Below are 24,082 nucleotides of genomic sequence, written 5' to 3'. Positions count from 1 at the left end.
GGATTACAGGCATGAGCCACTGTGCCTGGCCTTATTTCCCTTCCCTTACCTGCCCTATAGTCTTTCCATTCCCAGGCCAACCCAGAGAGTTGCTGAGCCCATGGCATTGACGTGAGGAAGGTCTCTGAAGTCCCTCTTGTTCCTCTTCTCCATCCCTAGCTGCTGTCCCCCAATTTGGTCCTCCCTTCACCCATGTTGACAGTTGTGTCCTAGCCAGTCTTTCCACTGTTGTCCTCCCATGCTGTTGCACTCCCTTCACTGCTGTTTGATCATGGCACCCCTGCCTGCAAATCTCTAGTTTTTCCCCGTTGCCTGTAGAGCCACATCCAAAGTCCTACAGTCTGGCCCCACCCTCTTCAGACTGGTTCACTGATATTCCAGACTTCTCTACACACACCCCTCTACAGCCTCCATAACCTTCTCTCATCTTCTGAACACATGCAAGCTGTTTTTAAAGATTCTCGGCCGGGTGCGGTGGCTCAAGCCTGTAATCCCAGCACTTTGGGAGGCCGAGGCGGGCGGATCACGAGGTCAGGAGATCGAGACCATCCTGGCTAATACGCTGAAACCCCGTCTCCACTAAAAATATAAAAAATTAGCTGGGCGTGGTGACATGCACCTGTAATCCTAGTTACTCAGGAGGCTGAGGCAGAAGAATCACTTGAACCTGGGAGGCGGATGTTGCAGTGAGCGGAGATCGCACCACTGCACTCCAGCCTGGGCGACAGAGCGAGACTCCGTCTCAAAAAAAAAAAAAAAAAAAAAAATATATATATATATATATATTTTTTTTTTTTTTTAATATAGAGACATCCACTCTGTCACCCAGGCTGGAGTGCAGTGGCCGGATCTCAGCTCACTGCAAGCTCCACCTCCCGAGTTTACGCCATTCTCCTGCCTCAGCCTCCTGAGTAGCTGGGACTGCAGGCGCCCGCCACCTCACCCGGCTAGTTTTTTGTGTTTTTAGTAGAGACGGAGTTTCACTGTGTTAGCCAGGATGGTCTCGACCTCCTGACCTCGTGATCCGCCCGTCTCGGCCTCTCAAAGTGCTGGGATTACAGGCTTGAGCCACCGCGCCCGGCATATATATATATATATATTAAATAAATAAAGATTCTGTGGTTTTGCAAATGTGGTTCTTGCCTTCCTCTTTACTGTTTGCTAAGTTTCTTTCATCTCTCAAGATCCAACTCAGATTCCAGCTCAGTAGAGCCTTTCCTGACTCTCCCAGACAGCTTAATTGCTCTCTCCTCTATGATCACATTGTGTCTGCCCTCACCCTGTCACAGTGCCGATCATGTGCCATCACCTCTTGCCCTGGTTTCTGTGTGGTTCTCTGTACTATTGCTTCTCGAAGGCAGGAATCAAGGCTTTTTCTTGGTTTCCCTAGCCCAGTACTTGATGGAATGGTTTGTGTATGGAGAGACTACACAGAGGTGGGAGGAGATAGTAACTGTCCCATTTTGAGGGTAGACTCCTTTAGAGGAGTGGTGCCGGCTCCTGGAAGGCCTTGAATGCCAGGCCAGGTGACTCAGACTTGCTTTTCTGGATGGTTCCACACATCGCAGCTAGTGGCAGGGAGCGAGGCCTGAGACTGTACCTTGCTCACGGACTGCTTTTTTTTCTTTCTTTCTTTTTTTGGAGATGGGGTCTGTCTCTGTCCCCTAGGCCAGGGTGCAGTAGCACAATCATGACTCACTACAGCCTCGACCTCCTGGACTCAGGCAGTTCTCCTGCCTCAGCCTCTGGTATAGCTGGTACCACAGGTACCCACCACCACACCTGACTGATTTTTTTTTTTTTTTTTTTGAAATGGAGTCTCGTTCTGTTGCCCAGGCTAGAGTGCAATGGCGTGATCTCGACTCACTACAACCTACCCGCCTCTCGGGTTCAGGTGATTCTCTTGCCTCAGCTTCCTGAGTAGCTGGGATTACAGGTGCCTGCCACCAACACCTGGCTAATTTTTGTATTTTTAGTAGAGACTGGGTTTCACCATGCTGGCCAGGCTGGTCTCAAACTCCCAACCTCAGGCGATCCCCCCCCACCTCAGCCTCCCAAAGTGCTGGGATTACAGGTATGAGCCACTGCACCTGGCCTCATTTTTGTATTCTCTGTAGAGACGGGGTTTCACCAAGATGCCCAGGCTGGTCTCAACTCCCGGGCTCAAGCGATTCTCTCGCCTCAGCCTCTTAGAGTGCTGGGATTACAGTCATGAGCCACTGTGCCCAGCCTATTTTTTGTTTCTTTCTCTGTTTAAAAATATGCTTGTGTGTGTGTGTGTGTGTGTGTGCGCGCGCGCGCGCATGTGTGTGTGTATGGTGTATTTTTGTTTTGTTTTGTTTTTTCTTTTTTTTTTTTTGAGATGGAGTCTCACCCTGTCACCCAGGCTGGAGTGCAATGGCACGATCTCAGCTCACTGCAACCTCTACCTCCCGGGTTCAAATGGTTCTCCTGCCTCAACCTCCCGAGTAGCTGGGATTATGTATGTGTGTTTTTAAAATCAAAATAACATGATCACATTATAGAAAATTTAGAAAACAGAAAATAAGTCTTCCATATTTCTACCAGTCATTTGCAACCATTGTTATTTATTTATTTATTTATTTATTTATTTTGAGATGGAGTCTCGCTCTGTCGCCCAGGCTGGAGTGCAGGGGCTGGATCTCAGCTCACTGCAAGCTCTGCCTCCCCGGTTTACGCCATTCTCCTGCCTCAGCCTGCCGAGTAGCTGGGACTACAGGCACCTGCCACCTCACCCGGCTAGTTTTTTGTTTTTTTTAGTAGAGATGGGGTTTCACCGTGTTAGCCAGGGTGGTCTCGATCTCCTGACCTCGTGATCCGCCTCTGCCTCCTGGGTTCAAGTGATTCTCCTACCTCAGCCCCCTGAGTAGCTGGAATTAGAGGCACATACCACCATGCCTGGCTAATTTTTGTATTTTTAGTAGGGAGGGATTTCACCCTGTTGGCCAGGGTGGTCTTGAACTCCTGATCTCAAGTGATCTGCCCACCTTGGCCTCCCAAAGTGCTGGAATTATAGGTGTGAGCCATCGCGCCTGGCCTGTATTTTTTTTTTTTTTTTGAGACAGAGTCTCACTCTGTCACCCAGGCTGGAGTGCAGTGATATGATCTCGACTCACTGCAACCTCCACCTCCCGGGTTCAAGCGATTCTCCTGCCTCAGCCTCCAAAGTAGCTGGGATTACAGGTGCATGCCACCACACCTGACTAATTTTTGTATCTTTTTTTTTTTTTTTTTTTTTTTTTTAGTAGAGACAGGGGTTCTCACCACGTTGGCCAGGCTGGTCTCAAACTCCTGACCTCAAGTGATCCGCCCGCCTCGGCCTCCCAAAGTGTTGAGATTATAGGCATGAGATACCGGGCCTGGCCCATAATTTGGTATTGATGTAACAAAGCCCCTTTCCTTTCCTTTCCCTTTCCTTTCCCTTTCCTTTCCCTTTCCTTTCCCTTTCCCTTCCCTTTCCCTTCCCTTTCCCTTCCCTTTCCCTTCCCTTCTTTCCCTTCCCTTCTTTCCCTTCTCTTCTTTCCCTTCCCTTTCCCTTCCCTTCCTTTTTTTTTCGAGACAGACTCTTGCTCTGTCGCCCAGGCTGGAGGGCAGTGGCGCTATCTCGGCTCATTGCAAGCTCTGCCTCCCGGGTTCACACCATTCTCCCACCTCAGCCTCCAGAGTAGCTGGGACTACAGGCACCTGCCACCACGCCCGGCTAATTTTACTTTTGTATTTTTAGTAGAGACGAGGTTTAACTGTTAGCCAGGATGGTCTCAATCTCCTGACCCTGTGATCCGCCCGCCTCGGCCTCCCAAAGTGCTGCGATTATAGGCGTGAGCCACCACGCCCGGCCAGAAAACCTTTTCTGTATTGCTGCACCATCTTCATAGCTGTGATTCTTAGTGGCGGTGTGGGCCTTCAAGGAGATGTGTACCAAAATATACCTGTGCTCTCTGTCATTGGATGTTTGTTTCCTGCTTTTTTCTCCTATTGTAAGTCCTGGTCCTATGAATATCATTGCAGGCACAGAATTTTACATGTTTTTGTGATATTTTCTTAGGACAGATTCTCAGGTACCAGGTCAGAGAGCACCAAGGTCAACCGTGGCTCTTTGTGCACTGGGACCCAACTAGCCACTCTGGAGTTGATTGCTTTTTCTTGCTCTGTCACACTCAGCCTCATCTCCAAAGCCCATAGGACTTCACAGAGGTTCCAGAGTGTTGCTGACTCTCTGCCTCTCAGCGTGACCCTGAATTTTTAATTTTAAAAAATTTTTTATTTATTTATTTTTCCCTGAGTCGAGTCTCGCTCTGTTGTCCAGGCTGGAGTGCACTGGCACGATCTTGGCTCACTGCAGCCTCTGCCTCCCGGGTTCAAGTGATTCTCCTGCCGCAGCCTCCGGAGTAGCTGGGATTACAGGCACCCGCCACCATGTCTGGCTAATTTTTGTATTTTTAGGAGAGACGGGGTTTCACCTTGTTAGCCAGACTGGTCTTGCACTCCTGTCCTCAGTTGATCCACCTGCCTCGGCCTCCCAAAGTGCTGGGATTACAGGCATGAGCCACCATGCCTGGCCAAAATTTATTTATTATTATTATTGTTTATTATTTTTTTGAGACAGAGTCTTGCTCTGCTGCCCAGGCTGCAGTGTGGTGCCGTGCTGCGATCTCGGCTTACTGCAACCTCCTCCTCCTAGGTTCCAGCGATTCTCCTGCCTTAGCTTCCCAAGTAGCTGGGACTACAGGCGTGCACCACCACACCTAGCTAATTTTTTTTTTTTTTTTGAGACGGAGTCTTGCTCTGTCTCCCAGGCTGGAGTGCAATGGCACAATCTCAGCTCACTGCAACCTCCGCCTCCCGGGTTCAAGCGATTCTCCTGCCTCAGCCTCCCAAATAGATGGGATTACAGGCACCTGCCACCATGCCCAGCTAATTTTGTATTTTTAGTAGAGACGGGGTTTTGCCATCTTGGCCAGGCTAGTCTCGAACTCCTGACCTCAGGTGACCCACCTGCCTCGGCCTGCCAAAGTGCTGCGATTACAGGTGTGAGCCACCACACCCGGCCAATTTTTGTATTTTTAATAGACATGGGGTTTTACCATGTTGGCCATGTTGGCTGGTCTGGAACTCCTGTTCTCAGGTGATCTGCCTGCCTTGGCCTCCCAAAGTGCTAGGATTACAGGCCTGAGCCACCATGCCAGGCCTAAACTTATTTTTTATTTTTAATATTAAAAAAAAGAGACAGGGTCTCGCTGTGTTGCCCAGGCTGATCTCAAACTGGATTCAAGCCACCCTTTCACCTCAGCCTCCCAAAGTCCTGGATTACAGGCTTGAGCCACCGTGCCCAGCTGGCCCTGAATTTTTTTTAGTGCATGAGATGATATTTATTTAATGTGTTTTTTGGAGCCTGAAATAAACCTCACACTGGGAGCCTGGGTAGAATACAGGAAGGGAAGGCAAGGAAAAGTCACAGAGAGCTCAGACAGCCAGCACCTGTGAAAAGCATAGAAAGAGGTTTCCAAACCAGTGACAAGTGTGGTTTTCAATTAGCTGGGCGTGGTGGTACGCACCTGTAATCCTAGCTACTCCAGAGGCCGAGGCATGAGAATCGATTGAATCTGGGAGGTGGAGATTGTAGTGAGCAGAGATTGCGCCACTGCACTCCAGCCTGGGCAACAGAGCGAGACTCCGTCTCAAAAAAAAAAGGTGTGGTTTTCATGGCCCTTCCTGGCAGAGCTGCAGCCTAACTCTGCCTTCCTCTCTTCCCTCACTGCCTTTACCCTCCAGCTATGAGGAAGTGCCCCACTGTCCTGCAGTGGTGGGGAGCCTTACTGATCTGGGCCTTTGCTCTCTGTCTTCCTTCTGCAACCTGGCCTTTCTTGAAGCCCACTGAGGTATCTCCCCTTCTTCCTGTTTTTGCTCTGCACCTTGCTGTGGTCCCCAGCACCCCCTCAGGGGGTGTTCCCTTGTCTCAGATACCAGATTGTGGACTCCAGAAGGGTGAGAGCTGTGTCTTATTCACTGTGGTATGTTTCTCACACTATAGCTGGTTGCTGAATGAAAATAACTGAGGTTAAGAGCCTTTTATTTGTTATAAATTCAGTAAAGGGCATTAGCCAGTCTGAGTGGCACTGCAAGGGGTTTTAGGTTACTCCTCCTTGTAGGTGAAACTTAGCCCTCACCATCCTAGGGCCAGGCACAGTGGCTCATGCCTGTAATCCCAGCACTTTGGGAGGCCGAGGCGGGCAGATCACAAGGTCAGGCAATCGAGACCATCCTGGCTAACACGGTGAAATCCCGTCTCTACTAAAAATACAAAAAAATTAGCCGGGCGTGGTGGTGGACGCCTGTATTTCCAGCAACTTGGGAGGCTGAGGCAGGAGAATGGCATGAACCTGGGAGGCGGAGCTTGCAGTGAGCCGAGTTCGCGCCACTGCACTCCAGCCTGGGCGACAGAGTGAGACTCCATCTCAAAAAAAATAATACTAATAAATAAATAAGAGCCAGTTAGTTGATGCTCAGTTAGTGGGAAAGAAAGTTTATGCTGTTGATTTCCTATTTGTAACTTGGAGTAAAAGCTCATGGTGCTCATTTAGGCCAGTCAGCGTGATCCTTACTCAAAAGACTGTGCATATGTCTTACCAAAAGTGTTCCTCAAGAACCAGCTCTATGGCTGGGCGTGGTGGCTCACGCCTGTAATCCCAGCACTTTGGGAGGCCAAGGCTGGCAGATCACAAGGTCAGGAGATCGAGACTATCCTGGCTAACACGGTGAAACCCCGTCTCTACTAAAAATACAAAAAAATTAGCTTGGTGTGGTGGTGGACGCCTGTAGTCCTAGCTACTTGGGAGGCTGAGGCAGGAGAATGGCGTGAACCCGGGAGGCGGAGCTTGCAGCGAGCCAAGATCGCGCCACTGCACTCCAACCTGGGCAACAGAGCAAGACTCTGTCTCAAAACAAACAAACAAACAAACAAAAAACCCCAGCTCTTTGAAGGAAAGAAGAAAGCAGGGAAACAAGCGGAAGCCCTTGTCAGTGTCTTCCTGGAGTGGGGTTCATTCATTCAGCCACATATTCACTGAGTGCCTTCAATTTGTCAGGCTCCGTACCAGGCTTCGGGATGCTTTGCCCACTCAACTTTACCATCTTGTGTCCCTGGAGACAGACTTGGATTCACTGACTACTACCCCTGAGATCTTAAGACAAGCTACTTCCCCTCTCTGAGCTTGAGCTTTTCCAGCTGCAAAATATAAATATTCCTCCCTCGTAAGGCTGTTGTGAGGGTTAAATGAGGAGCTGTATTGTAGCTTTTCTCAGCCAGGGTCCCGAGCTGAGCCACAGAACAGAAAAGCTGATTGGAGTGACTCTCTCAGCTCTCTCAAGTACAGAGTATAACTAGTACCATCCTAGGTAACAGGAGAGAAGTAAAGCCATTATAAATAGTGGATTAGGGGGTCATAAGTCTCTCGAAGAACCAGGTCAAGGAAGGCCAGTACAACCCTCTTTTCTGACAGCTCGACATAGTGGCCAGTTCTAGGGCAACTAGAATTTCACAGTAGCATCATTGTGTGGTGAGTTTGGCACAGAATAGACACTAAGTAAATGTCAGCTTCCTTCCCCAGTCCCTCCTCCTCCCTCCCTTTCTTGCCAGGACCCATCTTCTCTTAAAGCCATGCACATCTTTCAGAAAGAGCCTAGGTTTTCTTAAATGGGAAAATATCCACTTGTCTTAGCGTTTTAGGTCACTCTTCCTAGGCAACGTGCTTCCAGGCCCTTGGGCTACTGCTGTGATGCAGGTGCCTCCTGTTTGCTATGCCCTGGCACTTGGGCAGTGCTTCCTAGAGAAGGGGGAGGCCCTACAGCATGCTGCATGTCTTCTCAAACCACTGAGCTGCTGTGCTGCCGCAGGCCCTTCACCAAGCACCAGGGAACTAAAGTATGAACTAGACACAGATGCACATGGCTGCAGGGAGTTTCTAGCTTACTAATGGAGATCAGATTTGTTTATGAGGAGCCCAGTGAGGGGTGCCAGGCCATGTCTTTAAGATTTTAGGAAAAGGGGAAGGATCAGAGTGAACAGGGCAGTCACCCTATCATCCCCATCACAGTCCCCTTCTGTCTGCCATTCATAAAGGAAATGGCATCTCTTTGTGGGCCTGGAGGTCACCTGTTAAACATGTGCGCCTTGGCCAGATGTCTGTATGCTAGCACCTGAAAGTGCTACCAGAGCGGCCCCTTTTCTTCTGTCCTCTGGTGACTCAAGACTCGAGGAGCCAGTTCTGTGGATGGTAGATCCGATTTCAGTGACTTCAGCGGTGGCTAGGTTCTGCTGAGTCTGAAAGGGGAACAGATACCAAGCCCCAAATCTTCCTTGCAGGAAGCCAGATGATTCTAGTAGTAAACCACTGGTCCTTCAGGCATGAAATAACCTCAGGGCCAATTCCTCAGCAACACAGAGCCTCCTGAACTTCACCTGGTCACTTCGTCCAAGTTGCAGGAGCCATCAGGGCAGAGTTGGTGTTCAGCAGGAAGGACACAGCCAGTCTGTCACAGACGAGGTTGGAAGGGGTGGAGGCTGTAGTATGAGGCACGTCCAGACACAGTGAGTTCTGGCTGTATGCCTGGGGACAGTCAGTCATACCCTCTATGAACTGGTGACTCAGGTGGGAAGATAAGAGGTAGTATCTGTGATAAAACCAGAGAATATTCAATGCTGACCCTCAGCTCTATGAATGTTTAGAGTAAGGAGAGAGCTCCCATTTTGGGTCCTTGGATCATGGTGAATATCAGTTTCTACATCTGTAAACTGAGGGGGTCACTCTGTGGATGCATCTAATATTAGCATTGTATTTAAGAATTGGATCTGGACAAGGTGAGGTGGCTCACGTTTGTAATCCTAGCGCTTTGGGAGCCCAAGGTGGGAGGATCACTTGAGCCTAGGTATTCAAAACCAGCCTGGGCAACAAGGCAAGACCCCATCTCTACAAAAAAAAAAAGCTTTAAAAATCAGCCAGGCCTGGTGGCTCATGTGTGTAGTCCCAGCTACTCAGGAGGCTGAGGTGGGAGGACTGCTTGAGCCCAGGAGTTTGAGGCTACCATGAGCTATGATTGCACCACTACACTCTAGCCTGGGCAACAGAGTGAGACCCTGTCTCTTAAAAACAAAAAAAAGAGAGAAAGAAAAGAACTGGAGTCGCCGGGCGCGGTGGCTCACACCTGTAATCCCAGCACTTTGGGAGGCCGAGGCGGGCGGATCACAAGGTCAGGAGATCGAGACCACGGTGAAACCCCGTCTCTACTAAAAATACAAAAAAAATTAGCCGGGCGCGGTTGTGGGCGCCTGTAGTCCCAGCTACTCGGGAGGCTGAGGCAGGAGAATGGCGTGAACCCGGGAGGCGGAGCTTGCAGTGAGCCGAGATCGCGCCACTGCACTCCAGCCTGGGCGACAGAGCGAGACTCCGTCTCAAAAAAAAAAAAAAAAAAAAAAAAAAGAACTGGAGTCCAGGTGCAGTCTTGCCCAACATGGTGAAACCCCATCCCTACTAAAAATACAAAAATTACCTGGGCGTGGTGGCAGGCGCCTGTAATCCCAGCTACTCAGGAGGCTGAGGAACGAGAATAGCTTGAGCCCAGAAGGCGGAGGCTGCAGTGAGCTGAGATCGCGCCACTGCACTCCAGCCTGGGCGACAGAGCGAGACTCCGTCTTAAAAAAAAAAAAAAAAAAAAAAAAGAACTGGCTCTACAGAGGCTTCCGGTGGAGGTGAGGCTGGGCCTGAAGTATGGGAGCATCTGGCTTAATAATTAGGGGTGTGGGGTGAGGTGTGGAACCCAAGCAGTGTCTCCACAGGCAGGAACAGCCCTGAATTTGGCCACCCTCAGGGCTGTTCCTCATGGAGCCCAGGCATGGCTGTGAAGCTGGACCTGAGCCCTGCATCTGTTACCAGGAAGGGGAGGGTGCGGAGGAGCTCTCCTGGGGGCGGGACAGGGTGAAGACAACTGCCCCAGGCCAGCAGGGGCACAGTAAAGAGGATGGCAGAGGCCGGGCGCGGTGGCTCAAGCCTGTAATCCCAGCACTTTGGGAGGCCGAGACGGGCGGATCACGAGGTCAGGAGATCGAGACCATCCTGGCTAACACGGTGAAACCCCGTCTCTACTAAAAAATACAAAAAACTAGCCGGGCGAGGTGGCGGGCGCCTGTAGTCCCAGCTACTCGGGAGGCTGAGGCAGGAGAATGGCGTAAACCCGGGAGGCGGAGCTTGCAGTGAGCTGAGATCCGGCCACTGCACTCCAGCCTGGGCGGCAGAGCGAGACTCCGTCTCAAAAAAAAAAAAAAAAAAAAAAGAGGATGGCAGAGCCCCATGCAGAGATCAGATGGGAAAAGGAGACAAGGTTGTGTTCTGAGGACATTCTTGGATTTTATTAAAAGACTTTAGGCCGGGCGCGGTGGCTCAAGCCTGTAATCCCAGCACTTTGGGAGGCCGAGACGGGCGGATCACGAGGTCGGGAGATCGAGACCATCCTGATTAACACGGTGAAACCCCGTCTCTACTAAAAAAAAAATACAAAAAACTAGCCGGGCGAGGTGGCGGGCGCCTGTAGTCCCAGCTACTCGGGAGGCTGAGGCCGGAGAATGGCGTGAACCCGGGAGGCGGAGCTTGCAGTGAGCTGAGATCCGGCCACTGCACTCCAGCCTAGGTGACAGAGCGAGACTCCGTCTCAAAAAAAAAAAAAAAAAAAAAAAGACTTTAAAAAATCCCCGAAACCCAAAAACAACATTTTCTTGGATTTTCATCTGAGCCTATCATATCTCTGCTCTTAGCAAGTGTGCCCGATTTAATAAAATCAGTACTGGCAGCCAGCAGCATGTTTTTGTTCTAGAACCTTAGACGTTTTTTTTGTTTTTTTTTTTTTTTTGAGACGGAGTTTTGCTCTTGTTGCCCAGGCTGGAGAGCAATGGTGCGATCTGGGCCCACCACAACCTCCACCTCCCAGGTTCAAGTGATTCTCCTGCCTCAGCCTCATGAGTAGCTGAGATTACAGGCATGCACCACCACACCCAGCTAATTTTATATTTTTAGTAAAGACAGGGTTTCTCCATGATGGTCAGGCTGGTCTTGAGCTCCCGACCTCAGGTGATCCACCCACTTCAGCCTCCCAAAGTGCTGGGATTACAGGCATGAGCTGTGTCCGACTACCTTAGACTATCTTTTGGAAAATAAGAGGAATGGCCAGGCACGGTGGCTCACGCCTGTAATCCCAGCACTTTGGGAGGCCAAAACAGGCGGATCACGAGGTCAAGAGATCGAGACCATCCTGGCCAACATGGTGAAACCCTGTCTCTACTAAAAATACAAAAATTAGCCGGGTGTGGTGGCGGGTGCCTGTAGTCCCAGCTACTCAGGAGGCTGAGGCAGGAGAATCGCTTCAACCCAGGAGGCGGAGGTTGCAGTGAGCCAAGATTACCCCATTGCATTCCAGCCTGGGCGACAGTGCAAGACTCTGTCTTGAAAAAATAAAAAAAAAATAAAAGGAATAAATGAATGATAAATAAAACAGTACAGAAAGGTTATAAAGTCAATAGTAAGTCTCTGCCCTCACCACCCCATTCACTTGCCCCTCAGCACCCCACCCCGCAAAAAACAAAACAAAACAAAAAAACAAAAAAAAAACCCACTCTCTAGAGGTAAATACTATGAACCATTTTGAATCTGTATAGGGTACCAACAGGAGCCTGTGTGGTGTGTACTCTCAAGCTTCTGGGTAAAGCTTGCTCTGGGTCTCTCCTGGGCTGAACCTTTTCCAGGAAGGGAGAAGGGACTGCAGCTGTGGTGTGGCAGGGGCAGGCACAGAACCCTTCCAGAGAGGTTTCTCAGGGTCCCGGGAGCGTGATCAGCAGCCCCACTTCAGTCAGGTGTCACCGGCTCGCCCGCCGGCCCTGGCCAGGGTTTTCTCCTCTGTGTCTGAGGGCTCTTTTTCACCTTCTCAGGATCCCTCTGTGACCCAGCTGACGAACGCCCCGCAGGGCGGCCTGGCGGAATTCAACCCCTTCTCAGAGGTTGGTGAGCAGGCCCTCTTTCCAAGTCCCGTGACCCTCTGGGGTGGTGCTGGGGTCTCCAGGGCAGGGAGCCTTGGCAAGGACAGAAGCAGCTCTGAGAAGCGGCAATCCTCAAAGGGACAGTCCTAACATGAACCTGGGAAGCAGGGTAAGGATGAGAAAGCCACCAAACGCTCTGTGAAATTCTCCCCTTGAGATCTGTGACCAGGGCCCCTCCCCAAGGAGGTCAGGGCGATGCCCAAGAGTGCTGGACCCAGCGAGCCCAGGGGTGCTGGGTTAGGGATCAGATGGCCTAAACCTGAGGCTTGTTGGCTAGGAAGCCACAGGGGAAGGCCCAGTGCAGGCCCCAAGGGAGTCCCCTCACAGTCAGGGGCACATCACCCATCCTGCTGTGGGTTTGCCCCCTCGTCACCAACTAGTGGAGTCCCACTCACTTCTGTCCTTTGATTTGTTCCATGTAGACAAATGCAGCGACAACAGTTCCTGTCACACAACTCCCTGGGTCCTCGCAGCCAGCGGTTCTCCAGCCATCAGTGGAACCAACCCAGCCGACCCCCCAGGTACTGCTGACAAAGAACTCTGGTCTTTTCTCTCCAGTGAGGGAATCACCCAGACCAGTAGCTGAGCCCTGAGGCTCGGGGCAAGCAGAGAGCCTTCAGCCTTGGCCCCCTAAGGACCCTTTTGCTAATTTGTTTGGAGCTGGTCACCTACAAGTAGAGGGGCTGCTCTGCCAATTAATATCCTTACTCCCTGCATCCCATCCACCACCACCACAGAGAAATAAGCTCTACTTACCAGGCTGGGCTCCTTGGTGCCTCCAGAGAGGGCATTTGTCCCTGTCGTACCCCTCCAGGTCCTCCTCAGGCCTTTGACTTGTTCTCTCTTCCTTGGGGCCCAGAATCTCTCTTTTTTTTCTTTAACTTCATTGATTCTCACCTTCCTTCCTGTCTTCCTTTGTCCCTTCACCAAATACTGTGAATCTTTTCTGCTTTGTGCCTGGTGCTCCACTGCACTGCCTCACTGCCCTCCCACCGCGCTCCTCGCTGCCCCTATGAGCGTGACCCACGGTGGAGTTGTGTGTTGCAGCTCCTGCTTAGACAGGCCGGCAAGTTCCCGCCTGCCCAATTCCTGGCAGCGAGCGAGCTCTCAGAGAGGCAGATGCTCCTAGGAGGAGAAAGTATTCTCAGAGACAGCTACATGCGAAAGCTTCCCAAGGTAGGCCTAGTGTAGATGAGCAGGAAGAAGGGCAGGGCACCCGGAGCCTGCCCAGCGCTCCTCCCAGGCCCCAGAGCCCTGTGGAGGTGAGGCAGCCCTTACATGCGGAGGTGCCTTTCTGTGCAGCTGGGTGGTGGGCTGTAGGGAGCTGGGTCCTTCTCAACTGACGTCACAGACTTGGAGGAGGTCAAGACCCCCAGCGTGGCACAGCGGGGTCAGTTCTGCTCCTGCTTCTGCCACCCGTGCCTGAAACTTCCCTCCCCAAGGCAGCCTTAGGTCTTTGAAGAGTTTTTGGAGAGGTTGGTGTGTGTATACATGTGTGTGTACACATGTGCCTGGTTTGTCATCCTGTGAGATGACCAGTTTGAGATCTCTCCCTAAAAAGGACTGGAGTCTCATCTATCAGGAGGAACCTGGCCCTAATGGCAGCAGCTGCCAGCAGGTGCAGGGCCCCGGGGCCAGGTCTGTTCAGCCTCATGTACAGTCAGTCCCTTACTGTCACTCAGAGGCTCTGCCCTGCCTGAAGAGGAGATAAGCATGGACTCTGCACACCACTAAAGCCAGGCAGGGCAGGGCCACACATAAGGGGCTGTCCTGGGGTATAGCCAGTCGCAGTTTAGGGGGACCTCAGGAGGCAGCTTCTGGGGGCAGGCCAGGGGACAGGCTGCTTGTGCAGATCCTGAGGCTCAGGCACACGCCATCTGCCCTCACATGTCTCCCCTTTCCACTCACTGCTAGCAGGCTTGCACTGTTTTCCTTCTCATACATACACCCAGGCTCTTCAAATGAGGCTTGGGTCTGTGGGTTTCTTGTTATAGTTTAGTTTCTTGTGAGGTCTTTTTCCCAAAGGTCACAATCACTGAGCTCTGCCTTGACCCAGTATGAGGAAGAGGTGGAGAAGCCACTGGGGATAGTTTTCCCAACTCAAGCTTAGGGATGAGGGCAGAGGAGAACCTAGTCATGGCCAAGGGACCAGGAAGGTGCGGGGGCAGTGGAAGACAGGTTGGCTTCTCTAAGGTGGTCTCTGGTACCTAAGACACTCTGGGAGGTGGGGACTGCTTCTGGGACTCCTTGCTGGCTGTCCCTGCCTGGGGCAACGCCTCTCTGCCTGCCCACCCAGGCTGACACTGTTTCTGTTTGTTGTGTCTGGCTGTCCCTGTACCTCCCCTGTTCTCTCCAGGCTGCGGTGTCTGCAGCCCAGGCAGGCCTGCTTCGGCAGCAGGAAGAACTGGACAGGAAAGCTGCTGAGCTGGAACGCAAGGAGCGGGAGCTGCAGAACACTGTAGCCAACTTGCATGGTAAGGGAGGCTGCTGGGGCCTGGGGCTGCCCTGCCTGGCATAGATGAGTATCCTGAACCCTGTGTGGAGGGCCTCCCAGCGTTCACCCTGAGCTGCCTCAGAGTTTTGTGGGGCTCTTCTCGTCACAGGACACTGGTCCTAGGAAGAGCGGTACGTTGCAAGTCAGGAGACCTGTAGTGTGGTTGTAATGGCTGTAGATTACTTCTGCACTCCTTCCTAGCTCTAAAATGACTTGATTCTTTGATAGCATAGGGGCATTGGTCCCACAATTCCTTGCTAATGGTGATGAACTGAGTTATCACACTTGTGGGCTGCTTGTTAATAAAAATAATCACTTAAGCCATTTAGCTCTCTGTATTTCCCAGTGCATTTGGGATCTATTATCTCAGTGTGAGCTTGGTGGTATCTCTTTGGGTTCCATTCCTGTTCCATCCCACTCCATGCAGACTCCAAGCCCTGCTTGCTGGAGCCCCTCTGGGAACCAAGCCCTGCTTGCTGGAGCCCCTTGGCCCATACACTGTGCTGGCGTGCACGCACCTCGATGCCCCTTCTGAGGCTGGGCCCTCACCTCGTCACTCCTTTTCCCCCACACAGTGAGAGAGAACTGGCCCCCCCTGCCCTCGTGGTGCCCTGTGAAGCCCTGCTTCTATCAGGATTTCTCCACAGAGATCCCTGCCGACTACCAGCGGATATGCAAGATGCTCTACTATCTGTGGATGTGTGAGTCCCGCTCCTGCTCTCCAAGCTTAAGGGTGAATTGGGTGTGACTTCAGAGCCCCATCTTGGCCCTGGCTGCTCCTCCCTGGTATACAGGCTTTTAGCAGACTACAGCCTTCCTCAGTGCCTGGGCTGGGTTGGGGAGGTGCCTCTGCCCACAGGCTGCCCCCTGTCTGGAAACCTCCTTGAAAGGGGCAGTCCAGACCACAAATCACGGAGGGTGGGACTAACTAGAGGCTTCCAAGTTCCTTCAGAGCTCACTGCACTAAAAGGCCCTCCTTAGGTGAAGGCCTTCCCTGTCCACAGGCCTGTGGATTCTGAAGGGTGAGGAAGAAGACTTCTCCGGCAGCTCCATCGGGGGCCATCCAGGGCCAGGGAAAAGCATTGCTAAAGGAAAGACTTCCTTCCCCAAGGACCAGCCCTGGGTCTGCATCTTCCCTCCACACCCCTCAGACACCCGGGCTGTCCCATCACCTCTCAGGAATGTAGTTTGATCCCTGGTTTTGAGGTCCCATAAAACCAGGATTTGGGAGCTATCCCTGCCTAGGTACAGAGTGGGCTCCTCTGTCTCTGCAGCTGCCTTTGCAGCATGAACCTCACCTCTCCTAGGGAGTGGCCGCCACATTGGAGCCCCTCAGCCACCGTGACGCAAGTCATAACTCTGTCCTGTCCCCTCCCCAGTGCATTCAGTGACTCTGTTTCTGAACCTGCTTGCCTGCCTGGCCTCGTTCTCGGGTGACAGCTCCAAGGGAGTGGACTTTGGCCTCTCCATCCTGTGGTTTCTGATCTTCACTCCCTGTGCCTTCCTTTGTTGGTACCGACCCATCTATAAGGCCTTTAGGTGAGTGAGGCCGGGGCAAGGGGTGAGATTTTATGGCTGGCACCCCAGGTAGCAGGCTAAGGGCTATAGGCCCTGGGACCCCATCCAAGTCTTAGAGCAGAACAGAATGTAGGGAAATCCACGTTCCCTACATTCTGTTCCTCTGTTCCCACCCAGAGCAGAGACTGGGGGCCCTGTTCTTCAGTTTCTGTACCTGAGGTCTACTCTGGGCCCTGTCCTTGGACCAGGCACAGGAGACTTAGAGAAGGGACCTGCCATCCCACTGCTCCCAGTCTAGCTGATGCCGTTACTGGGAAGAGGGAGGGGACGCTCTTTGGGAACTCCCTTCTGAGGCTCTAGGGTGTGCTTCTCTGGTAGTGTCAGATGAGTGCTCTCCAGCGCTCTTCTCCATGACTATTGATGCTTCCCAATAACTCAGAGTGCCAACACCTAAGCTAGATACTGGGAACATAGCTGGATACACCTTACAGACCCCCAGGGGTTCTGGAATTGTACCTCAGGGTTGATGCTTTCAGGGCTGGGAGCCCAGCAGGCCCTGGGAAGAGGGGATAGGGCAGTGGCTGAACCATCCCTGTACCATTGGAGGCCCTGAACCCTCATTGTTCTAGCCCTCAAGGACACAGAGATGGAAGTCCTCAGCTCTTGAGAGAGTTTTGTCTGGTGTCCCCTATTCCCCAAATATATTTTTCTTCCACTCAGATGTACAGGTTTTGTTTTGTTTTGATTGTTCTTTGTTACTACGTATCCTTAAGTTCTATTGTTTTTGTTTTTTTGTTTTGAGAGGGAGTCTCACTCTGTCACCCAGGCTGGAGTGCAATGATGCGATCTCGGCTCACTGCAACCTCCCCCTCCTGGGTTCAAGTGATTTTCCTGCCTCAGCCTCTGGAGTAGCTGGGCTTACAGGCACACACAACCACACCTGGCTAATTTTTGTATTTTTAGTAGCGATGGGGTTTCACCATGTTGACCAGGCTGGTCTTGAACTCATGACCTCAAGTGATCCACCTGTCTTGGCCTCCCAAAGTGCTGGGATTATAGGCGTGAACCACCGTGCCCGGCCTGTTTTGTTTTTTTGAGACAGAATCTCTCTCTGTCATCCAGGCTGGGGTGCAATGGCACAGTCTCAGCTCACTGCAACCTCCACCTCCCAGGTTCGAGTCTCCTGTCTCAGCCTTCCAAGTAGCTGGGATTACAGGCACACACCACCATGCCCAGCTAATTTTTGTGTTTTTAGTAGAGACAGGGTTTTGCCATGTTGGCTAGGCTGGTCTCAAATTCTTGGCCTCATGCGGTTTTATTATTAGAGATTTATGCCTTTGGCTTAGTTTTTCTTGCCTGTTATGAAACGCAAGTACTCCAGAAGATGGAGTGTTAGGCTCTTTATTTTTTAATTTACTTATTTTTCTGAGACAGTGTCTTACTGTGTTGCCCAGGCTGGAGTGCAGTAGCACGATCTTGGCTCACTGCAGGAGCGTTAGGCTCTTTATATTGTCCTTTGGGGGAGCAACTTTATCAGCTCTTTGAGGAAGGGGTCAAGCACTGACCCCTTAAATTGGAAGGCAGTGAAAGGCAAGCTCTTTTTGATTATGGTGGGGTATGTGTGTGTGTGTCCCTGTGGATGGTGTGGCTGGGCCCCTGGAGCTCTGTCTCTTGCCCATGCTGCCTCCTGGCTCCTAGAGAAAAGAGATGTCACACCAAGTAAGGATGCTGAGGAACATGGCCCAAGCCCTCTTGTGACTTCTCATTTCTCTCTCTCTCCACAGGTCCGACAACTCTTTCAGTTTCTTTGTGTTCTTCTTTGTATTTTTTTGTCAAATAGGGATCTACATCATCCAATTGGTTGGCATCCCTGGCCTGGGGGACAGGTGAGACCTGGGCATCACAGAGGGAATTAGGCTTTGGATAGGGGACTCAGCCTCTCTTGCCCTGTTTTCTAGCTCCCAGAGAGCCCCGCCAGTGCCCTGCTTTTCCCGTGGCGGGGAGTGGGTGAGTGGGCCAGCTCAGATCTGCTTTGGGCCTTCTTTCCAGTTCTTTATCAGTAGCCACTCACTTTTTTTTTCTCCTTGATACTAAAGGCATCAAAAGACACACATTATCGGTCGGGCGCAGTGGCTCATGCCTGGAATCCTAGTACTTCGGGAGGCCAAGGCAGGCAGATTGTTCAAGCCCAGGAATTCGAGACCAGACTAGGAAACACAGGGAGACCTTGTCTCTACCAAAAATAAAAAAAAATTAGCCTGGTGCAGTGGCATGCACCTATATAGTCCCAGCTACTTGGGAGGCCCAAGCAGGAGGATCGCTTGAGCCCAGGAGGTTGAGGCTGCAGTGAGCCATGATTGCACCACTGGATGCCAGCCTGGGTGACAGAATGAGATCCTGTATCAAAAAATAAATATTAAAATAAAAAGACACTATCTTTCCCTGCTCTCCACTTTCTAGGGTGTTGTGGGTGAACTTGGTTTGACTCTTTAGGCTACCATGACAGTGTCTTGCACTGGATTGCAGCCTCTTCCTTTTCTCCTGCCACACCCTCCTGGAAGCTGATGGATGCCCAGGCCTTTGCAGACTGGGCTGCGACTTTTTTCAGATGCCTTGTAACTTAAGGAGACAGGTCCCTCACCTCCCCTGGACAGGCTTGCTTCTTCTGGCTGCCCTCTTTGAGCATACAGCTGGTTTGAGTTTCCAGGATACCTCAGTCCTCAGCTCAAAATTAACCTCAAAAGAAAAGCTGATGGCTGATGTTTTCCTTTCTGCTCCAGTGCACAGGGAGCATTGCAGAAAGGTCAGACTGGCACTTGGCTGACAGCCTGAGCCTGGAAGGGCGGTGCTATTTTGGTCCCCTCCCTCCGGCAGAGCTGGCAAGTCCAGAGCAGTGGGGAGAGAAGGGCTGCCTCCCCTTACCCTCCAAGCAACTGCACGCTGCCCCCCCACCACCCCTCATGCTTCTTGCCCTGCTCTTGTTAATCTGGTCCCTTTTGACCAGTGACCCAATTTCATTACTCATTACCTAAGACAGACCCTGGTAGAAAAACTGTGATTCATGACGGCCGTTTGCACCTGGACTGGGAATCAGAAGGCTTGAGTTGGCTGGGTGCGGTGGCTCACGCCTGTAATCCCAGCACTTTGGGAGGCCGAGGCAGGTGGATCACTTGAGGTCAGGAGTTCGGGACCAGCCTGGCCAACATGGCAAACCTTCATCTCTAAAAAAAAAAGAAAAAAAAAAAAAAACAAAAAAATTAGCCGGGTGTTTTGGTGGGAGCCTGTAATCCCAGCTGCTCTGGAGGCTGAGGTAGGAGAATCGCTTGGACCTGGGAGGTGGAGGTTGCAGTGAGCCAAGATTGCGCCACTGTACTGCAGCCTGGGCGAAAAGAGTGAAACATCATCTCAAAAAAAAAAAGTGTTGCTGTGTCACCCAGACTGGAGTGCGGTGGCAAAATTATAGCTATCACCTTGACCTCCTGGGTTCAAGTGATCCTCCTGCCCCAGCCTCCTGAGTAGCTAGGACTACAGGCATGCACAACCATGCCTGGCTAATTTTTAAAATTTTTTGTAGAGACAGGGTCTTGCTAGCCGAAGCTGGTCTCAAATTCTGGCCTGAAGTTATCCTCCTGCCTTGGCCCCTCAAAATGCTGAGATTACAGGCATGAACCACCGTGCCTGGCCTACATTAATTTTTGTATATGGTTGAAATAAGTATTTAACTTCATTTTTCTGTATGTAGATATCGTTGTTCCAGTACCATTGGTTGAAGAGACTATTCTTTCTCTTTGAGTGGTTTTGGCATCCTTGTCAAAAATTAATTGACCGGCCGGGCGCGGTGGCTTATGCTTGTAATCCCAGCACTTTGGGAGGCCGAGACGGGTGGATTACCTGAGGTCAGGAAGGAGTTTGAGACCAGCCTGGCCAACATGGCAAAACCTCATCTCTACAAAGAATACAAAAATTAGCCGGACGCATTGGCAGGTGCCTATAATCCCAGCTACTCGGGAGGCTGAGGCAGGAGAATTGCTTGAACCTGGGAGGCGGAGGTTGCAGTGAGCCGAGATCATGCCACTGTTGTCTAGCCTGGGCTACAGAGCAAGACTCAATCTCAAAAAAAAAAAAAAAAAAAGAAAAAGAAAAATTAACTGACCATAGGTGTATGGGTTTATTTCTGGAATCGCAGTTCTATTCCATTGATCTGTTGATCTATATGTCTATCTTTATGCCAGTCCTACACTATTTTAGTGACTGTAGCTTTGTAGTAAGTTTTGATGTCAAGAAATATGAGAATATCCCTTTTACAGATGAGGACATGGGGCTCAGACAGGTGACAGCAAGTTGGCCAGTGATCCTCCTTCCAAGAAGGTGGGTCCTCAGGAGTGAGCAGCCACGCTTTCCATACTCCCCACCAGCAAAGCATCAGAAAAAGGCCCAGCCCAGTGCTACTTTATTTATTTATTTTATTATTATTGTGTTTTGAGATGGAGTCTCTGTTGTACAGGCTAGAGTGCAGTGGCGCGATCTCTGCTCACTGCAAGCACCGCCTCCCAGGTGTTCACAACATTCTCCTGCCTCAGCTTCCTGAATAGCTGGAACTATGTAGACACCTGCCACCACCACGCCTGGCTTATTTTTTGTATTTTTAGTAGAGACGAGGTTTCACTGTGTCAGCCAGGATGGTCTCAATCTCCTGACCTCGTGATCCGCCTGCCTTGGCCTCCCAAAGTGCTGGGATTATAGGCGTGTGCCACTGTGCCTGGCCCTTTTTTTTTTTTTTTTTTTTTGGGAGACAGGGTCTCACTCTGTTGCCCAGGCTAGAGTGCAGTGGCGTGATCACGGCTCACTGCAGCCTTGAACCTCACAGGCTCAAGTGATCCTCCCACCTCAGCATCCCGAGTAGCTGGGACCACAGGTATGTGTGACCACAGCCAGTTAATTTTTTTTTTTTTTGAGTCGGAGTCTCGCCCTGTCACCCAGGCTGGAGTGCAATGGCATGATCTCGGCTCACTGCAACCTGCACCTTCCAGGTTCAAGTGATTCTCCTGCCTTGGCCTCCCGAGTAGCTGGGACTGCAGGCGTGTGCAACCACGCGCAGCTAATTTTTGTATTTTTAGTAGAGACAGTGTTTCACCATGTTGGCCAGGCTGGTCTCCTGATCTCAAGTGATCCGCCTGCCTCAGCCTCCCAAAGTGCTGGGATTACAGGTATGAACCTGGCCTTTTTTAATTTTTTGTGGAGACAGGGCCTCCCTCTGTTGCCCAGGTTGGTCTTGAACTCCTGGGCTCAAGTGATTCTCCTGCCTCAGCCTCCCAAAGTGCTGGAATTACAGGCAAGAGCCACAGCACCCAGCCCAGTGCTACTTCTGACTCTGTGAAGGCAGCAACCACATCCTCCCCTTCAGACCTCACATAACCAGAAGATTCCCCTTGTGAGTGGGGTAGTGTGGGCCCGTCAGCCTTCATGGAGGTCTGGCCTCACAGGCCAAGGGCTTCTGGCTCATAGGGCTCCCTGTGCTGTGGGGAGATGCCAAGGTGATGGTCAGGACACAGTGGCCAGTTGGAGAAGAGCCCCTTATGCTGACTCTTGGGGCCCACTACCACTTTGCTCCCTCTGGCCTCTTCTTCCCTTATAGCGGTTGGATTGCAGCCCTGTCTACACTGAAGAACGGGTCCCTGGCCGTATCAGTCATCATGATGGTGGTGGCTGGCTTCTTCACCCTCTGTGCCGTGCTCTCAGTCTTCCTCCTGCAGCGGGTGAGTGGTGTGGGCAGGGCTGACAGCAAATGGGAGGAGGCAGGCAACTGTTTTGCCACGAGATGTTCTTCACCACTGCAGTTGGGTCTCCTAGGCTCCCAAAGGTCCAGCACCTTTCTCCGGGGATCTGGGTGGGGGGTCAGGCAGTGCCGGGCTTCTGGTGACCCCTTTGGGAGTATGTCCTGGATGGCTGGGTTCCTGGTGGGCCCAAAGGGCAGGCTCCTCTCACCCCACCCCTCTTCGCCAGGTGCACTCTCTCTACCGCCGGACAGGGGCCAGCTTCCAGCAGGCCCAGGAGGAGTTTTCCCAGGGCATCTTCAGCAGCAGAACCTTCCACAGAGCTGCTTCATCTGCTGCCCAAGGAGCCTTCCAGGGGAATTAGTCCTCCTCTCTCTTCTCTCCCCCTCAGCCTTTCTCTCGCCTGCCTTCTGAGCTGCACTTTCCATGGGTGCCTTATGTGGTGGTGGTTGTGCCCAGCACAGACCTGGCAGGGGTCTTGCTGTGGCTCTTCCTCCTCCCTCAGCGACCAGCTCTCCCTGGAAGGGGAGGGACAGGGACTTTTTTTCCCCCTCTATGTACAAAAAAAACAAAGCTCTCTTTCCTTCTCTAGTGATGGTTTGATAGGATTCTTTTGTCTCTGGAAGCAGTGGGACTGAAGTTCTCTTCATCCTGTGCACACACAGACACCCCCACACAGTTGGGATCACAGGCTGACCTGGGCCCACCCCAGCTGGAGTTTTCTGCCAGGGTCCTGGGCCTTGACTCCCCCACCCTGCAGGCCTGGCCTGAATCTGGCTTCTCAGACACAGCCCAGCCCTTCCTGCCCCGGCTGGGGATAAGCCTCTCACAGGCTCTGGTGGACAGATCTGTTCTCCAGGTCACTCCAGTGGTCTCCAGGCTTCCAGAGAAGGCTGGTTGCCTCAAGTTCTTGCCTGCCTCATAAATGGATCCAGAGAAAACTGGCTGCCTTCGGCTCTTCCCTGCCTCACATTCCTCATAAACGGATTCATAGCCTTTTAGCCCCCTGCACCCTCCTGCAGGGGACTGCACTTTGAGCCCTCTGGAGCCCTCCCTTGCTGAGCCTTACTCTCTTCAGACTCTGAATGTGCAATGCGGTTGGCTGGGGTTTGGGGACGGGAAGGGACCAAGGACACTGACCCCAAGCTGTCCTGCCCAGCGTCTTCCAGGAGGGCAGGGTCTGCCTGTGCTGGTGAGGTTGGTTTAGCCCTGTTTACTGTGACTTCCCCTCCCCTGAGGGACGGCTGCCTTTGCCTCTGCCTCAGATGCCACCTGCCCTACCCATGCTCCCCATCAGCGGCATCCAGAGTTTCAGGAAGGGCAGGGCCAGCCAGTCCAGAACCGCATCCTTCAGCAGGAACTGATGAGCCATCTCTTGGAGGGCCCCCTAATACCCGGTGGAGTCTGGCTCACACCCCGGTGGGGGGTGTCACTGTGATGGACAACTAGGAGTCCACCTTTAAAACCAGCACCCTGTTCCCCCAGGCTGCCGAGCCGGTGTGTGGACTGGGGGGCCTTCCCACAAAACTAGCCTCCGGCTCTAGGCCCCAGGCAGCCGCAGGCCCCAAGCCACTGAATGATACTGGCAGCGGTTGGGGTTTTATAAACTCCTTTCTGGTATTTTTTCCCCTCTATGTACAAATGTATATGTTACGTCTCAATTTTGTGCTTAAATAAAAATAAAAAGGCATTTTCAGACAACACTGGTCCACATGTCTGGTGGACTTGGGAGGACGGGGCAGCCCACAGGATTAGGGGCTGGGCGCTGCTGCTAAGATTGCAGAGCCGGCACAGTTAAGATGCAATAAATAGGTCCTCAAGGCCCTTCCTCAGAAAAGTGAAAAGCAACTGGGAGGCCCGGGAAGCCAACGCGGCCTCCTCCAAAGAGGCCTTCTCCTTCCAGTACCTCTGCTTTCAGAGCTGCGGGTCCTGGGGAGGGGCCCTGGAGGCCTCCCGGACGCCGTCTCCCCCACACACGTCCGCTCCTCTGGAGCCCGTGTCCTCACGTGGGCGATCTCTAGACGCCTCTGCGCCCGCTGGGAGTCCCCGGAGACCGCGCCAGCAGTCCTCCGCTCACTTCTAGGCTCGCGGGGCCTCTGTGTCCCCACGTGGGCCCTGCAGGAAGTTGCCGGGCGCATGACCCGGCGAGGTGTGGGGACGGGGGAGGGGCGCCGGGAGCGGGGCGGAGCCGCGTCT

The 24,082-nt window shown here is 52.1% G+C and overlaps 1 protein-coding gene and 2 long non-coding RNA genes across 5 annotated transcripts in view; 1 reads left to right on the top strand and 2 right to left on the bottom strand.

Moving 5' to 3' along the window:
- The window catches only part of SCAMP2 (secretory carrier membrane protein 2), a 32,359-nt gene extending 8,772 nt beyond the window's left edge, over positions 1 to 23,587 (top strand). Inside the window, exons 2-10 of one of the 3 annotated variants that reach the window (XM_028850395.2) lie at positions 11,993 to 12,061; positions 12,523 to 12,621; positions 13,148 to 13,276; positions 14,457 to 14,574; positions 15,170 to 15,295; positions 15,974 to 16,133; positions 17,897 to 17,998; positions 21,748 to 21,868; positions 22,116 to 23,587. In XM_028850395.2, coding sequence (XP_028706228.2) covers positions 11,993 to 12,061; positions 12,523 to 12,621; positions 13,148 to 13,276; positions 14,457 to 14,574; positions 15,170 to 15,295; positions 15,974 to 16,133; positions 17,897 to 17,998; positions 21,748 to 21,868; positions 22,116 to 22,250 — 1,059 coding nt within the window. In that variant the 3' untranslated portion in view covers positions 22,251 to 23,587. 3 annotated transcript variants of the gene reach the window in all.
- LOC144330007 (uncharacterized) lies at positions 1,488 to 2,550 on the bottom strand. The gene is made up of 2 exons (XR_013395814.1): positions 2,462 to 2,550; positions 1,488 to 1,745 (listed from the first exon to the last, which is right to left on the bottom strand). It is a non-coding gene; the product is annotated as an uncharacterized LOC144330007 (long non-coding RNA).
- Positions 17,846 to 24,013, bottom strand: LOC144330005 (uncharacterized). Its single transcript, XR_013395812.1, has 2 exons — positions 23,793 to 24,013; positions 17,846 to 19,333 (listed from the first exon to the last, which is right to left on the bottom strand). It is a non-coding gene; the product is annotated as an uncharacterized LOC144330005 (long non-coding RNA).
- Between the last annotated feature and the right edge of the window lie 69 nt (positions 24,014 to 24,082).

The sequence above is a fragment of the Macaca mulatta genome, chromosome 7 (assembly GCF_049350105.2).
Source record: "Macaca mulatta isolate MMU2019108-1 chromosome 7, T2T-MMU8v2.0, whole genome shotgun sequence".
Taxonomy (NCBI): domain Eukaryota; kingdom Metazoa; phylum Chordata; class Mammalia; order Primates; family Cercopithecidae; genus Macaca; species Macaca mulatta.
Note: the sequence above shows the minus strand (reverse complement) of the source record. Positions and strands in the feature narration are given on the sequence as shown.